The sequence below is a fragment of the Akebia trifoliata genome, chromosome 16, assembly GCF_017979445.1.
Source record: "Akebia trifoliata isolate Shusen 1 chromosome 16, ASM1797944v1, whole genome shotgun sequence".
Classification (NCBI taxonomy): Eukaryota; Viridiplantae; Streptophyta; class Magnoliopsida; order Ranunculales; family Lardizabalaceae; genus Akebia; species Akebia trifoliata.
Window position 1 is genome coordinate 30583176 of NC_141390.1, and position 17719 is coordinate 30600894.

Consider the following 17719-nt stretch of genomic DNA (forward strand, 5'->3'; position numbering starts at 1 on the left):
AATTTTACTCAAATAGACCTTTGACTGGATTCTGAAAATTGGTGTGATGGCATTATATACAATAATTTTGAAGTTGTTATCTTTTAAAATGTTAGAATTTTGTGGGTATATTCACTGCAAACCCTCACGAGTCAAACTCGTCCACTAGGGGTAACCTAGGGGTTTAAGGGCTTACTGCATAAGCTAAATGCAGTCGGGAACCTCACGAAAGAGGAGTTGTTTACATTTAAGTTTTGCTCGGGACTAGCAAAATTGAGGTTTGGGGGTGTGATAAGGTCCCAATTATTCGATTTTGGGACCGTAATTGCATTAAGATTACCATTGCATAAATGTTAGTTCCTTTAAATAATTGCAAAATTATTTTATTTATCCAAATTAATAAAGCTAATGATATATTAGTGTTAATTGTAGCGCACGTGGAAGCCAACAAATCGCGAAACAATTACGGTTACAATACACGAGTCGAAGGAAGTTTCCAGAAAAATCTCGGTCGATTTGGGCGCCACGTCACCGCGCCGCGGCTAGGCATGACCGCGCCGCGGTCATTTCGAGGAATTTATCCTCGAGATTTTTACAGAAGCTTCTAGAAGCTTCGGTGGTTGTAACTGATTGGGTAGTTCGAAGCAAATCATCCGAAAAGTTGACCCGATTACCCGAATACAAATGTTATAAATTGGGGGCTCTTCTCTTCTTCTCTTGTTCCATAAGTTTTGATTTTTTCTTCTTTTAATTTTCTGTAATTTTTCCTTTTGGTGAGATCTTGAGTGTAGTGAGAACATCAAGAGTAAGCCATTGGCTCTATTGTAACTCTTTTGAGAGATCCATTCAAGAAGGAATCAAGTTGCATCTTCATCTTCTTCTCCCATCTTCTCTTTGCTTTTTAATATTGTTGCAATGATCCTTGCCTTGCGATGATCGGCTAGATCCTCTTTAGAGAGATCAATGATGCCGAAGCAAGTTTATCCCTCTAATGTAGTTTTAATTCCTTATTTTGCTTACATGTTTACTATTCTAGAAATTCTACTTTGATTAGATGATCTACTTATATTTTTGATTCAAACTTTGATAGCCATTACTTAGATAAGCTCAAGAACGGCTATGCTTTGTGAAGAATCTAAATATAAGCTAGGCAATCTCAATTAAATCTGAATTTTCATGAATGTCTCTTGGTTACCTTTAATAATTAAACCGCTCCACCTTCCGATCCATGAGCAATGACTTGCTACATGGATTGAGTTATTCTTGGAATTGATCTACATTATGGATAGTTTGTGAAGGCTACATTGAACTCTCTAATCTCCCTTTCTTTTATCTTCAACCTCTAGTTTCTGTTTTAAATAGAATTGCAAGTTTATTTCCATCTTATTTGTGCAACAAATCAGTTTTGTTTTTAAATCAATCTGTTTCAAAGCTTTGTTTTGGTTTCTAATCGAATGAATATTTGAATCTTCGTTGTCCCTGTGGAACGAATTCGACTTACCCAAAGTCCATTTCTTAATCTTAATCTCTGCATCTCTATTGCAAGATCTACAACCGATCACTTGTCTAGATTATTTAGGGGCTTTTTTTTATTTTTTATAAAGGGGGTGTGTCCTGACTAGCTGGGGCAAGGCAATTGGTCTTGTAGAGCACCATATCTCACTCAAATCCCCTGGGTATATGCGAAGCCTACATACCAGAGAAAATGGGTTGAATCCCCATGGGTGGCCCATAAGGCTGTTTGAACTCAAGACCTCTACCTTTTTTGTGATAAACCTTGGCCACAACACCTAACACACGTTGGTTTCTAATTTACCATTCCAATGTGTTATAATCATTCGCCACTCCAAAATGGTTTCTAATTTATTATCTTTGGTGGCAAATAAGTTTATCTTGGGAGTTGACTCCATAAGGTTGTTAGACTTAGCACAAATGTAAACTATTAATCATGCCGTGGCCTCTTTCATTCTGATTTGAGGATCTTTAGTGCAAATTAAATTCGTTTTTTTGTTCCCTTATGGAATTCTCTCTCTTTGTTATATGTTTGCAATTAAGGTAGATTCATTTAAGATGTGGTGGGCACATATACTTGATGAATTTGCATGTAGATCACACGGTATCCCAAATAACATCCACTCTATCAACCTCCATGACGATGACTTAGAACATAAAATCATATCATGTGATGGAATTAAAATTTAACTTGTATTTAACAATTACATTATTTATTTCTGATACCATTGATTATACATCCCCATAAATATGCGTAGTTGTGTATCCTGAGGAAAAGAATCTACAATTTTAAAACATCTCATGTAAGGGGGCGTCTGCCAGAGATGGGCATCAAAAAATCATTATTCAAATTATATATATCAAGTGCTCTTGAGATAATGACAAAGGAGACTTAAATAGGAAAGAATGTGATTGTTCAAAAGGTCACCAAATCCCAAGTTCATATCTCTTTGGAACATTAGATTGAAGAGATACAAATAGAGAGAAACGATTGGAGACGTCAACATGCTTTCTAAAACATCGAGGGGGTGGGCTCAATGGAAATTTCAAATCCAATAAGTGGTGAAAGAAAAGGGGAATTTTATATATCCACCCAAAAATATATATAAATTTCTATAACTCCAACACTAATATGATTTTTATTTTCAGGAAGTTTACCATTAATCAGTTTTGGAATGTTATTTGTGTGAGCGATAGTCCCACATCACCTGGGTATCATGACATTGAATTATATATAAGTCTAGGATAATCCCACCCTTGCAAGCCAGTTTTGTGAGGATGAGTTAGGCTTATAGGCTTCTACATGGTATCAGAGTGGGTAACCACAAGGATGTGAGCGATAGTCCCACATCACCTGGGTATCATGACCTTGAACTATATATAAGTCTAGGATAATTCCACCCTTGCAAGCCAGTTTTGTGAGGATGAGTTAGGCTCATAGACTTCTACATGGTATCAGAGTGGGTAACCACAAGGATGTGAGCGATAGTCCCACATCACCTGGATATCATGACCTTGGACTATATGTAAACCTAGGGTAATCCTCACGTTACAAGTCGGTTTTGTAAGGATAAATTAGGCCCATGGGCTTTTACAATTTGATGTTAGCTTTTCACCATGCTCGATTAGTTGGATGTCATATATATAATCATGTGTCCCACTGGTCGAGCTCGTTGCAGGGGTTGGAGGTGAGCAATGGAGCCCCCAAAAGAGATTTTCATAATTTCACTAATATTATGGAAAATCCTAATATGTTTCCTAGGATATATATATTTTTCATTTTTTTGTTTTGTTTGTGAAAGGGTGTAATTTTTAATCGCGAGTTTTCTCTTTATAGTGGAATTGGTGTGATCCGTGGACGTACCTCAATTTTGAGGGAATCACATAAATCTTTGTGTGATTTTGTGTTTGTTTCGATTCATTTCTTAGTTTGATTGCCTCTATTTTCTTAATAGATATGCTCTTGAAACTATGTATATTATCTCTTTTTAATACAATTAATTGCTTACTTCTTAGCGAAAGAAGGAAAAAAAAATGATTAATTTTGTTCGGGAATTGTTATAATGCATGTTTGATTGAAGTGACTTATTAGTGTTTATTTTTAAACAAGAAATACTTGGATCTGTTGATAATTCAAACACAGTACTCTTCCCTTAGAATAATTTTACACAAATTTTCACAATATATATCAAATCTTAATTCGGTACGAATTAACATTTAAGACAATGCCCCTTTTAAAAGCAATATCTCTACAGGAGACAGCCCTTCTTATTATAAAGCCAAATATACATAGGATAGACAAGGGGACATAAAACAAACTCAAACCATACACATTAAGCATAGGCGTGGGGGTTTTCTGTGAGGTAGGTTTCCACAACCTTGTACATGGCCATGGCTTTCTCCTTTCCGACCTTGATTTCCTCTTCTTTGATCTCAACACCTTCCTTGGCATGGTAATGGCTAGTCATCTTACATATGCATCCTCCAACAGCAGAGGCCTCAAACTTAATCTCGTAAACGATTGATTCCAGGCGGTCCTTCAATGCATCACCTTCGAACAAAGTGTACTTGCAGTAGAAATTCTCGTTGTCAAGCACATCGATTTTGTGCTTCACTTGTTTCAAGTGACTAGCTGCATAGACAATCAATCGTAAAACATGCTTATATTAGTATTTGCTAACAAAGATTTTTTTATTTTTTGCTAAGCGAGTAAGGGATTAGTTGCTAATGGAGGTGAAGATAGATTCAACGGGATTTGAACCTAGGTCATGGGATCAACTTTCCTCAAGCCATTACCACTTAACCAAGTGGCACCTTCATATTTGATAACAACTATAGTATTGTGTAAGCTTACTAAATGATTCATTAATTTTATACGACTTACTTTCACTGAAGTTGATATGTAAGATGGTTCCGGCCCCTCCATCTCCATGGATTTTATCAACGCTCTTAATCGCATGAGGCATGAGCTTTGGAACCAGGTCATGGTCATGGAACAAGGCCTTGAACATCCTAGATGGAGAGATCGGGCAATGCAACTCATGGGTATAAGTCTTGAAACCCATATTCTTGTCGAGTTAGAAAATGATCGAAGTAAGAAACGAAGATTTGGGATGAATTGGCTTTGAGAGGGAATTAATCTTTTTTGAGTTGTGAAGATGATGAAGAACAAAGGTGGTATTTATAGAATGAGATTGGGATCAACTTTGTGGGAAAAGTCTTTAGCCCATGTTCACGATCCATACTTCAAATCCGGGGTACAATAATATAATTAAAATGAACTCCAAATATTTTATTTCAGACCTGTTCAAATAGGCACAATAGGTACCTTTCTCGATTTTAAAAATTCAACTTGATGGAGAAGACTTTTGTAACAAGCATAGAGGGGGCCAGGCCGGTGATCTTCTATGAAAGATTAGTAGAAAATGCCACAAATACTCTCATCTTCAACCTTGTGTTTACATCTGTCTTCACTCAATTTTATTTGGCTAAATCATCTGATCTAAAAATTTAAATTATTTTATTCTTATTGATTTATAAAACAAAACAATAGAGAAATTATTTAAATCATGCAAGAATAAGTGGCCATCTTGGTAACCAAAATCCAAGGTCGAAGAAGATGGATATTTTAGGAAAAATCAAGGTTTTTGAAAAAATGTTATATCTGAGGGTATTTCAGTCATTTTCTGTTAGCCTTTTATAGAAGACTGCTGTCAAGGTGAATGCCATCACTCCCCCAATGCCTTACATTGGGACAAAGACAAGGACAACATCTACACGACTTATATTCATTAAAGCTGGTTATTCAGGATAACTAAGGTGTCAATGGGTACCCAATTACGAGGTCAACGTAATCAAAATCGATTAGTCAGTTTGGGTTTACATTATGAATCCGATTATTTTTTCCACGTTGATTATGGATAATTGCTTAACAGATCCATTAAAAATCAAGTCTACTTTGGAGATCCATATAGACCTGTTGTTGATTTGTTTAACTTGTAAATTATTTATAAGGATATTGCATCGTCTAATTAAGTAGTAATCAATGAGATAGCAGTTTACGTACTTTAACTAAAACTAGAATCTAAAGAAAAGTCGGAGACCTTTTGTAATAAATTGACTTGTTTCGAATGCCACTATGCAAGGTCTTGATAGTTGATACAATTGATGGGGAGGTAAATGATCGATATATCCTGAACCAACGACGACCAAAGAATTGGTCTAAAACGTCCACGCTATCATCCTTCGTATGGTCATCGACCACAGCATGGACGTTTTCATTAATTAATTTCTCTATTATAAGGATAGAAAATCGTATAAGGTTTCAAAAAAAAAAGTCATATAAATATTATATTTTTTGGATTAGAACAAGGTTGCTTAGACATGAAACAAAATAATAAAAAAGTCTAGTTAGTTGTTGAAAAATTAAAGACGAAGAAATTTCCAATAAAGTGACATAGTTGACTTTTGACTTTCAACAAGAGCTGTTAAAAGATCACGAGTCCATATGGAAAATATAGATATATATTAAAAATTATGAAAAAATTTGTATTTATAATGTAAAGTATAATACATTATATATTTATTTTAAGTTTATAAAATATTTTTGAGTGAAAAAAATATTTTTGAATATTTATGTATGATAATATGTTCCAGCACATTATTATACATTTTATGATGGTAAAAAGAACAAAGTCTAACCATCAAGTATCTTTTGAGCAAAATAACACATTATTGAAAAACAATATTCATAGCATCAAGCATTATCTTCAAATCCTATATTAAACAATGAATCAAAGTACAAACAACTATAAGGCCATAGAAATTAATTATGGACCTACAAAAAAATGAGTTATTTTATTTGAAAAATACATGTTTAAAGCCTAAAAGTTGTGTTTAATTTTTTTTTTTTTTTGTTGAGAAAATGGAGTTATTTATTTATTTATTATTGTTTTAATTGAAACATGTTCTAAAACAGAATTCCCCTTACTGAATAGTTTTGGTTTGTTTGTAATGAAGAGTCTTCAAATTGAGTTACTTTGAATATATTTTGTTGTAATGATCTGCAATGAAAATGATCATGAATTCGAGTTCATAATTATTTTTTTATTCTATAAAAACAATTATCTAAAGTATAAGGTAGACAATCTGATAAATTTACCTTAATTTTATGTCCTTGAATTATATGTAAGTTCAAAAGAAGGATAAATAAGAAAATGACAAATGCGATCAAACGAACATTCAAATAATAAGTTAATTGATTTCTCATAAGAATGATTACAAAATTGGATGTAGGACCAATTAGTCGCTTAGACTTTGAATTAGCAACGCGTAGACTTTGTAAAATAACTCCTTGCATCATTTTCTTATAGACCACATGGATAGTTATCAGTTTTATCTCATTCTTGTGCCATAGTCCACAGTAGTAATCCAAGGAGATGGAGAGGGTGGAAGAATGAGAAAAATCAACTCCCGGTAGGAAAACAATCAATACTCATCCATTCATGAATATTCAGATAAGGTCATGTCACATGACAAGATAAGAAAATTAAATACACACATATATATAGGGTAGCGTACTTTTGACAAAATCCTAAATAATATTCTAGATAAAATTTTGTTTTATATGGTTAAAAAATTTTAGAATGGACTGATTTTTTATGAGGATGATCTCTATAATCAATCGATCATCCTCACAAAAAATCAGTCAATTCTGAAACTTTTAATCTCATGAAAAGTTATTACAAACTAACAGTAAAAATTGACTATTCACGATTCTTCATCTTATAAACTAAGGTTAGAAATTTTAGAATTGATTGATTTTTTGTGAGGATGATTTTCTCATCATGGAGATCATCTTCACAAAAATAAATCCAACCCATTCTAAAAATTTCAACTCACATAAGACAAAATGCTTTGTCTAGAATGTATATATATATATATATATATAATATTTTTAAATATAAATAAAAATTTTAACATGTATTTGTTGTAAAGATATTGCCAAGATCCTTGATTACGAATAAGTATGCCACATAATAAATAGCTAGTAATAACGATAGAAAGGAAGAAAACTAGAATAAGGTAGGAATGACCTCAATTCACACTTTGTTGAAGTGAAGGTGCGTATAGAACCATTAGTGTTTTCATCGAGACGAGTGAAAAGTATCTACATTTGTGTGCACACCTCCAGGTCAGTAAGTGTGAATTGAAAAACTCATAAAACTAAATCGGATAACGTGAGAATCGTGCTAGACAACTAGAGTGACCTCAAGATTGTACCTCATATCGTACATCCTAACAGAAAAGTGTGTAGGAGCCATAGATTCTTTTCGACTCAAGATGTCACTTCAACGATATTAATAAAGTGATAAAAATAATGTTGGAATTCGATGAAAAACATCTATGATTCCTACATACTTCCACGCCATGAAAGTGAGATATGAGGTACAATTTTTAGGTCACTCTAGCATGACTCAATTGATAAGCAACTTTAAAAAAAAAAAATGGAATATTAATACTTAGGTGATAATCACAACCATGCTTTTCACTCGCATTTCGATGAAAAGTATCTATGGTTCCATACACACCTTCACATCATCAAAGTGTGAATTGAGGTCAATGTTAAAGTCCCTGCAACCATGGTTTTAAAACTCGATTTCACGTCTTGTCTTGTCTCGTCTAGCCAAGATACCAAGTTAACTCAAATGATACGTCTCGTCTCGTTCAAGTTGTCTCATTTAGCATTGAGACAATAATTTTTAACCATTTAAAAATTTTGAAAAAATTCAAAAATGAATCTTATTAGAAAATGAAACTAAAAAAAAAAAAGGCGAAGAAAAATAGATTTGGGGGTGAGAGCATAAGGTTTCAAGTTTGAAAACTTACTGTCTTGTTTAACTTGGACGAGATTTTGCAAAATCTCGTTCGAGATGTCTCGTTTATCTCGTGATACGTGACTGTCTCAAATGGGTTTGTGTGTTTGTCTCTTCTAGCCATGACACAGAGTTAACTCGGGCAATACATCTCAATCTCGGACGAGTTTTAAAAACATGACTCCATCACGACTCAAAAAAATATCTTCTATTCCAACTCAACACTGGAGAGGCAAAGCACGATTTTTACTTTTTACCACCAAAACATGACCAAGGCCTAGCTCCCAAGTGAGACTTAGACCCAGCTCTAAACTTGAACTGGACCTGCAGTTGCCTAGCCCGATAATTAAATGGGCCTAGTTACACTGTCCAAACCCAGTCCATGATGAGCCAGGCTAAAGTCCGGACTATTGATATTCCTAGAAGTTGGTCGATTTTTCGGATTCCTCCACCAGTAAGTCATATAAAAATTGTACAAAAGAACACGATATTTTTATGGGTTTCGTTGTGAATCTAATGACCAATTTTTTGAGCTCAAGAGAGCCAAAATCCATGAATAATTTGTTTCAAACCACTCTTCTGGGTATCTCTCTCGTTACAATGTATCATCCATCCTTTTAAATAGATAAAAATATAATCTTAAAAAAATATCTTAATTTCTCATAAAGAAAAGTAACCAATACTCATCCATTCATGATTCCAAGTAAGGTCAGGTCACGCAACATGATAAGTATATCCAATGCAATTCTTGGAATATGCACCAATTTATTACTAGCTATCTGTCCTAAATCAATCCTACATCGAGGTTCGCATGCGGTCCAAGTGAAGTATATTTCATCCCTCCACATTATAGATTTCAGATACACTAAATTTTTTTGGAGAATCCTTTGTGATTAGCATCGGAACTTTGGCAGAAGATAAGAGTTTATTGGTATGTTTCTTGATCTTAATAAGATGGTGAGTTGGATTTCGTCTCTCTTTTTTTTTTTTTTTGAGTCGTGACATTACCCCACCAAAAAAATATGAATAAACTCACACACAACAATGGGATTTTGTGACTGTACCATCGATTCGCTTATGGGGTTTATTTTTATTTTTATATTATGCTACTATCACAGCCCTTATTTTTTCTAAGGAAATCTTAGAGATACCTTGCCATCTAACATGTATTCTTTGATGCTCTGCCTTTGCTCCCCATTTTAGTGTGGGCTTGGGTATAGGCCTAGATACCGACTTAAGAAGCATGTACAAATGGGCGGGGCTTGTGGCCCCAATATGTTATGTTAGTAAAGGTGATGGAAGACAAGAGATGGCCTTTATGTTTTGTTGACTCGTGAGCCCTTTTAAAGACATTTCAAAAAAAAAAAAAACAAGCAAACAAACAAACTTTGGTTGGACTCTGGAATCTCATCAGAGCTGAACCCAATGTAAGAAAAGTATGGACTAAGCCCATAAAAGTCCCAAAATTTTGAGAGAAAATTCTTTTGTGGTCAAACCATAGGCATTGTTTCCACAAAACAAATAATGCCATAAAATTGAAGAAAAGAGATAATAGGGACTCAAAAGAGACACACTAAACATAGATATGAGGGTTCTCCAAAAGGTAAGTTTCAACCACCTTGTATATCCCCATAGCTTTCTCTTTGCCTGACTTGATTTCCTCTTCTTTTATCTCAGCCTCACCCTTGGTATGATACTTGCTTGTCATCTTACAAATGCACCCTCCATTATTAGATTCCTCAAAGTTAACTTCATAATCAATTGATTCGAGCTTATCCCCCAATGCATCGCCTTCGATTAAAGAATACTTGCACACAAAATTCTCTTTATCGACAACATCGATTCTATGCTTCACATATTTGAAATGACTAGCTGCATTATAGACCAAACAAAAATGCTTATTATGTCAATTACATGTCAAATATATGGGACTAATTAATTAATTTGTAACTTAAAACTATATATCTATGTGACTAACCTTCACTGAAATTGATTTGTTCAATGCTTCCAGCCCCTCCATCTCCTTCGATTATTTCGACGCTCTTTATTGCTTGAGGAATGAGTTTGGGGATCAAATTGTGTGAGTCAAGGAACAAGGCCTTGAATATCCTTGATGGTGCCACGGGACACTCGAACTCCTGAGCAAAACTGGTGACAACCATGTTATCCAAGAACTTAAAATGGCCAAAGAAAGAAGAAGAAGAGATCACTTTGGTTAATTAATTTGAAGGATTGAATGGTGAAGATAATGAACATTAGTAATATATATGCATTGGGGTGTGGACTGGAATGCGAACATCTCTAGTCCACATTCTGCATCTCAAGTACTCCAACATAGACCCATACGCCTTTCTCTTTTGATTTCTGACTGAGTCAACCCATGCGTTGCACATGGGCTGCTTGGTCCAGCCTAGTCAAATTGAGACCTAACAAGTTAGGTTTAAACCTTGCTTGCTGGGGACTTCTAAGACTGAAACTACTTTGTCCAAGCCAACCCATTAGAAAATATTTGTGATGCTTGTTAATTTCGGATCAACAATGATTTACTGCCTCAGTCATTAGGATTGAAAATTGGGAAGGAACCCAAAAACATCATGTGTACAATCCCCAAAATTTTCGTAACTAATTTTTTTTTGTTTGAAACTTGGCGGATTTATCCAAATTAAAACTGAACTGATACCAGCCCAAATAATTGCCAAATCCAAGCTTGATTATTATGGTTACGATATGCAAAGGTAACGCCTGATCTACTAACCAAAGTCATAGCATATATATTACAAATTTACTTTTGTGGTTTATGCATTCGATTCTGTTTATTTGGAATCTAGGTTAGTTCAGTTTCGCTATCCACCCACATCACTACACTGCCCTGAAGTCTAAGATAACCAACTTCAGTACTAATGTCATGAGCTAAGACATTTTTTTTATTTTATCGGTAGTGTCAAGCTAAGACCTAGTGCTTTCACCTCATGAGGTTCACCCTATGTGATCAAGTCGTAATCAATCTTTGGAACAAATCGAAACTTGGAGCTGATACAAACCCAACCAATGCAACAAAAATACATAGGTGGTAGTGATGCGGAAACTTAAGCCCATGTCTCTTTGGAGTTGTAAGCCCCCCCACACCCACTCTCTCTCTCTCTCTTCCCCCAAATTGATGTAGATGGTGGCTTTCGATGTGGGGTACCCTTCTTTTTAGGCCCTAGGTAGTTCCCAAGTTGACCCTTCCACTATTGTTCTCGGTGCCAATTGTGTCGTGGCTTTCACTTTAATACTCATATTTTTGGGTCCTAGGTAGTCATTTCCGCAAGTCATTCCTTCTAAGATTTCAATTTGGGACAAGGTGTTGGGTTCATATCATTTGGTACGAAAGGTAGCCTATAGCTTTTCTCAAGTTCAAATCTCATAAGAACTAACTTGGAAAAAAGGTTTCTTGGGGGCCGAAAATAAGAGTACCAAAGTGATATAAAAAATTCGCTAAAAAGTGGACGTAGTAGAAGCGACGACCTAGGTAAAAGACTGGTTCTGAAAAGAAGGATATCAAAATGAAAACTATCACATAATAACAATTGTGGACGTCAACTGCGGAGCTTGATGGTACGTTATGTTGAGTTTAATCCCACATAGGAGACATATTACACGTGAGGGGAGTGTAAGACATAGTCCCACATCGCCTGGGTATCATGGCATTGAGCTATATATAAACTTGGGGCAATCTTCAACTTACAAGCCGATTTTGTGAGGATGAGTTAGGCCCATGGATTTTTATATGGTATCTGCAGACACCTGAATTTAGATGAGCCCTCCATGCAAAGTGCCTCAAAATCCATAAAAATTAGAATGAGACTTAAAACCCAAATCTTCAAGAATCTAATATCTTTTCTCTCTTTCTTTTCATAAATGGACTAAGGCCCTTCATACATGGCTCATGGGCCAAATATACCTTACCCCTTCTTCTCTACACCATCATTACTTCTCAATCCAATCCAACCCTAATCTAATTCAACTCAACCCATTACCATGCCTATTGAACTCACCACCTAAGTCCATTAGACTTAAAACTCAAACATCACACCTATTCAACCCACTATCCAATCATTATCCTAAATCCAACCATTCTATCCAAGTCCAATTCTCAACCCAAACTCGAAGATCACAACCAATCATCCAAGATCATCAAAGTGGGACACATGCCACTATCTTAATCCACCTTCCTTATTCAACTACCTACATTCATCACTTTTCTCTAACAAAATCACATACTTACATCATAACCCACACATTTTTCTCATTACTCTCTTTAAACCTATCCTCACAAGTCATACCCACACCCTTTCTCCCCAATCAACTTACCTAAACACTCTATCTCTACATCTTTTGGACACATGTTACAACATCCTTCACTCTCCTAAAATCTAACCACCTAATTCCTTACACAACCCATTCTTCTAAATAAAATCAATTTCATTTAACTTATCTAACACTCAATTAACAAACTACCTTCTTATACCCCCATTCTCTCAACCAAACACTAATTTTATTTCCCACCTAACACTCAACCCAAATGGGTTGAAGGATCCAATCCATTGGGTCACAAATGACCCACTTACACATCCTTCTCCAAATGCCCTTCCACCACCCTTAATTTACATGCATCCCCTTTCACAAACCTTAAACCATTCTACTTTTTTTCATTATTTCACCCCATCTTACCCGTTAAATTAATTCCTAAAATCCCCTCATTCTCACACATGCTTGAGCCCTCAAGACTTGAAAAAAGAAAATCACTCTCTCTATTGTCAATACTTTCTACTCACTTTCAACCTTGATCTCACTCTCAATTATCTCAACTTATCATCTCAAGCTTAATCTCTATTACACAAATGAACCAAGACAAGTCAAAGAAGACCCATCTTTTGAAGGTCAAAGAAAGTCAAGTTAAATACAAAGTGAATTTTTGGACAAAAAGAAAGAAAACTCTCTTTCTCTTCCTTCCCCTTCTCTCCATTAAAATTTTTTCTCTTCTTCTCTACACTTATGCACACACCACAAAAAGTTTGAAACTAAGGCCTTGGGCCCTTGACCAAAAAGTTTATACTTTTGAATTTGCTTAAAATTTGAATCGTAGAAGGGCCCCTTCTTTAATAAGAAAGCCCTTAACAATTTAAATCAAAATCAAAGTCCCTCGTATTTTAGGGCACAAATCGGATCTTTTCAATTTTTCACTATTTTTTTCAAAATTGATCGAATCTGAAATTTCCGCTAATGGAAGGAGTAAAGTGTCTAACACCTTTCCTATTCCTTAATATGGACCCCTTACATAGATTTAGGATGGACCAATGGACCTTATCTATACGAAAGTCACTAATAAAAAAATAATTTTTCAAAAATTACTTTTCAGGTAATCATTCACACCCTTTTACAAAAAAGAATAATAGTGACTTTAAACCAATGTAGGAGAGATATTCGAAAATGAAAATCTCATGTCCACATTATTAAAGTGGGCCTTTCTTTCCTCCATGTCACTCAATTCATATCTCCACATGCTTTGGCCCAATTCGGCCAATACGCACAGGACGTGGTGAGTTTAGTCCCACATCGAACGCAAATTGCCTTGTCTCTCTCCTTATATGTTGGCCTTTCCATTCATTACCATTTGATTTTGAGTTGGACCCCCAAATTTATCACGTTACAACCCAAAGAGATATGAACTTAACTTTTCATACTATGAACCCATATGTATTTTCGTTGTATTGATTAGGTTTGCACCATTTAAAAAAAAATTGCTTGTGCTCATCAATATTGCTAATAGTAAATTGTTTTTTTTTTTTTTTCCTATCATTCTTATACATTGTTAAACAGTCTCCCTCCATAAGAGCATGCATTAAATACTTGTGGATGCGGAATTTCGAGAAAGTTTCTCACATTTACTTCGAAATACTGAACCTATCCCTAGTAAGAGACCCTTGTAAATATAATTACTACTCAATTAATTAACTGGAAAATAAGTTCGTCACCAATGACGATATAAGCCAAATCAACTTTGAGTACCTAAAACATCCAGAACTTTAGTTTTCTGTAAGATAAAAAATGGTAATGGGAGTCGGTCAGTCACTCAAGTGTTAGTGTTTAAACGTGTGGTCAACTCAATGTTCATCACTTTCTCGTGTTGAGGTTTAATTAGCCGCTAGTTGCCTAATTGCATTTGTTTTTTTTTTAAGTTATTAGTGCACCAATAAAGCTCTATTAGGCTAGGAAGATAATGTCATGTCTACAAGTTATAGGCCAGAAATTTGGTTTTTAAAGTGATACATAAATAGCTCAAACTTTATTGGAATCTCTATTAAAATTATACACTAATCTCTGTATTTTAATCATTCAAAAGTGACCACTTTAGAGTTTAGGCAATCAGATTCCTTCTTTAGGAAAGTGGCAGTAATCTTAGCAAAAAAATAATAATAATAAGGAAAGCGACAGTTTTAATTCTAATCTAGGAAAGTGGGTTTAGTGTGTAGTACTTCTTTAAACATTTTAATGGCCCTCCGACACTCGTTAGCTTAAAGAAATAGTTGATAATCTAGACACAGGAATCCATGGAAATCGGACCGTGGAGCTCCAACCTACCAGCTGGTGTCTGGCCACTTCTTAAAGCATGTATATAATTATAATATTATATATATATATATACATATTGTACTCGGCCCCTCTTTAACCTAAAGTTTTGATGGGGTGCATGATGGTTTTATTTGGAATGAGCATGATTAGTTCATTTAGTTTTTTTTAATTGAAAACTTAACATGTGCATTGGTAGTAGAAAATCAAGGCACCTCGTACTACTCGCTCATTCCAAGGTTACTTTTTTATCTTCTATTTTTGACTTTTCAAAGAGACTATAGTGACCTTGTTATCGATAGCTTTGATATGCTTGCTTTTTTTTGCATTTATTACGTGATGTATACTAATTAACGTGATTGTTCTGAAATAAACGAGATCAATAACTTGGTTTTGGGAATCCAGGTCTATGATATCATCACCAAAGGACTTTACCAACTAAACTACTTGGTACCCTAGCTTTTGCCTTAGGTGCAATTTGGTCTATGTATGTACTATAAACACATAGGAAACTCATTTTAAGATTTTCAGTATTTTCTAAGAAGAAGTGAGTTTGGGAGATTGTACCCTGATTTCACATAAATATTTTAAAGGATCTTCACCCATGGACATAGGCAATCTTACCAACCGATCCAAGTAAAATATTCTTCGTCAGTGTTCTCTTTTATTTCTAATTTGCATTTTTTTTTGTTTGTCTTCATTGTTTCTTGCACTCGATTTTCTACATGTTTAATTAAATTCAGTGTGATTTGAAATTCAATTGCTCTCTAAATTGTCAATGAAGTTAAGAGTTGAATAACTTAAAATAGGTAAAATTAGTTTTGATATTTCATTGGGATCAGATGGAACTTGGCAAACAATTGCATTTCCTACATGATTTGGGAATATTATATTTAACACTCAATCTCAAGACAACACGACACCTGCCAACTATCAATGGTGTGAATATGCACTAAATGAAAGGTACACATTGTGATTAATATTATACAAGTGTCCTTGTGTATTATTATTATCCATGGCCCATCTTATTAATTAGTGAAAAACTTGTATAAATGGACACCTTGCTCTTAGAAAGCATTACTTCTCTATTTGTTTTTCCTCACTCATACTAACCATGGAAACAATGGCCATGTTTGTTGTTTTGGTGGTTGCCATGCTTGCTTCATTTACCCATATGTCTGCCCTTGACACTTGCTGTAAATGTGGAACAATGGAGGTCCCCTATCCTTTTAGCACTAACAAAGATTGTGGGGACACTAGATACAGAATCTACTGCAATGAAGGCATTCTTGAGTTCCTATCCGCCGAGGGACATAACTACAAGATCCTTAGCATAAACCCGAATGCTCATACACTTGTAATCAGAACGCCCAAAATACAAAGTGATATTTGCTATTCTTCGGACCTCATGGTGGGAGGTCTAAGACTTGACGAAAGCTCCCCATTTAACATATCTACACGTAACACGGTTATGTTACTAAATTGCTCAGAAAATATACTTTTGTCACCATTAAATTGTTCTTCGAACAGCATTTGTAGGCTGTTCGAGGGGGAGGTTAAGGAAGGGAATGCATGTAAGAGCACACTTTGTTGCTCATATTTGAAGGATGCCTCCATCACGTCACATAGGATCAGAGTCAGAGTTGGTGGGTGCACTGCTTATACTAGTGTGGTGGATTTGAAGCCGGGGGACACTCCGGCATCTTGGAACTATGGAATTGAGCTCCAATGGTTGCCTCCTAATTGATGACTCTTCAACATATTGTATGTTGCTTTCACACAGCTTGTAAGCTTGTAGTCCTTTTTATGTTTTTTCTTTGCTTCAAGGCCTCTTACTATATAAGGGGGCTTAAGTCATCAGTTTAATAGTACTTTACTAGCTACAATGTAATGCTCGAGGGGTCTCTATCCCCCCCAGCTCTCCCTTAATAATAAATATTTTACATAAGTTTTTTGATTTTATATTATAACTTTGGAAGGGATCTTATACCAAATTAGAAAGAATGATCAAAGTAAGTTACACTGCACCATACCTCAAGTGTAAGGTGCACGTTACTTTAGTTTAAGTTATACTTGGTCAGCATTTTTAACAAAAGAAGACCTGATCTCAAAGCTACTCAAAAAGCTTTTATGGGCCATACGTGCTGTGGACAATCAGATTGGCCTGATCTAGATATAAGTCATAAAATCCGACAAAGTAAATTTTTTTTTTTTTTGAGTAATCGGGGGTTAAGGCGGTCCCCTGACCAGAATATATAGAAAGAGAAGAAAAGAGTTACAATGTCACATAGGGGTTCCCAATGGCATCCTCTCTTACAATGCACATCAACTCAGTCGGAAGATCAGAAGAGAAAAAGTCCTAGTCTCTTGAATGGTTAACAAGGAAGCAAGCTTGTCTGCAAGCCTGTTTGCTTCTCTGAGAGTGGACTTGAAGTGTAGGTTACCATATGTAGAGTATAGGGCCCAGATTTTGTTTGATAAAGGCTTGACTCTGCATGGGCATTGAAATTTACTTGGCCAAATACGTTTTCAAAATATTTATGAACATGGTATCATATCAGTCTTCCGTCATATAAGTTTTCTAACAAAGAGGGTTTTGGGCTGTTTGTACCATGGTTTAAAATATCGGAATGTATCGGCCAAGAGCCCAAGACCAATCTGAAACATTGAATGTTTTTGGAATGTATCGATTTCTATTTAATGTACATTTCTTAACCAAAACATTCAATCAATACTACATT

At 35.1% G+C, this 17719-nt stretch overlaps 3 protein-coding genes across 3 annotated transcripts; 1 reads left to right on the forward strand and 2 right to left on the reverse strand.

The window, feature by feature from the left end:
- Positions 1-3653: 3653 nt before the first annotated feature.
- On the reverse strand, positions 3654-4661 carry LOC147383479 (major allergen Pru av 1-like). Its single transcript, XM_086428661.1, has 2 exons — positions 4376-4661; positions 3654-4123 (listed from the first exon to the last, which is right to left on the reverse strand). The coding sequence occupies exons 1-2, from the start codon at positions 4554-4556 to the stop codon at positions 3825-3827; spliced, it is 480 nt and encodes a 159-aa protein (XP_086284787.1). The 5' UTR covers positions 4557-4661; the 3' UTR covers positions 3654-3824.
- A 5035-nt stretch (positions 4662-9696) lies between these two features.
- On the reverse strand, positions 9697-10612 carry LOC147383480 (major strawberry allergen Fra a 1.08-like). The gene is made up of 2 exons (XM_086428554.1): positions 10345-10612; positions 9697-10238 (listed from the first exon to the last, which is right to left on the reverse strand). The coding sequence occupies exons 1-2, from the start codon at positions 10526-10528 to the stop codon at positions 9940-9942; spliced, it is 483 nt and encodes a 160-aa protein (XP_086284680.1). The 5' UTR covers positions 10529-10612; the 3' UTR covers positions 9697-9939.
- Positions 10613-16093: 5481 nt separating this feature from the next.
- Positions 16094-16871, forward strand: LOC147383481 (wall-associated receptor kinase-like 20). The gene has a single exon (XM_086427377.1). It carries the CDS (start codon positions 16102-16104, stop codon positions 16723-16725), a length of 624 nt encoding a protein of 207 aa, XP_086283503.1. The 5' UTR covers positions 16094-16101; the 3' UTR covers positions 16726-16871.
- The last annotated feature ends 848 nt before the right edge of the window (positions 16872-17719 follow it).

Excerpts from the sequence above, each read along its gene's own strand:
- LOC147383479 (XM_086428661.1), bottom strand. The coding sequence starts at position 4,556 with ATGGGTTTCAAGACTTATACCCATGAGTTGCATTGCCCGATCTCTCCA. Across the intron at positions 4,124-4,375 it reads ACATATCAACTTCAGTGAAA|CTAGTCACTTGAAACAAGTG; the intron begins GTAAGTCGTATA and ends TTGTCTATGCAG.
- LOC147383480 (XM_086428554.1), bottom strand. The coding sequence starts at position 10,528 with ATGGTTGTCACCAGTTTTGCTCAGGAGTTCGAGTGTCCCGTGGCACCA. Across the intron at positions 10,239-10,344 it reads ACAAATCAATTTCAGTGAAG|CTAGTCATTTCAAATATGTG; the intron begins GTTAGTCACATA and ends TCTATAATGCAG.
- LOC147383481 (XM_086427377.1), top strand. The coding sequence starts at position 16,102 with ATGGCCATGTTTGTTGTTTTGGTGGTTGCCATGCTTGCTTCATTTACC.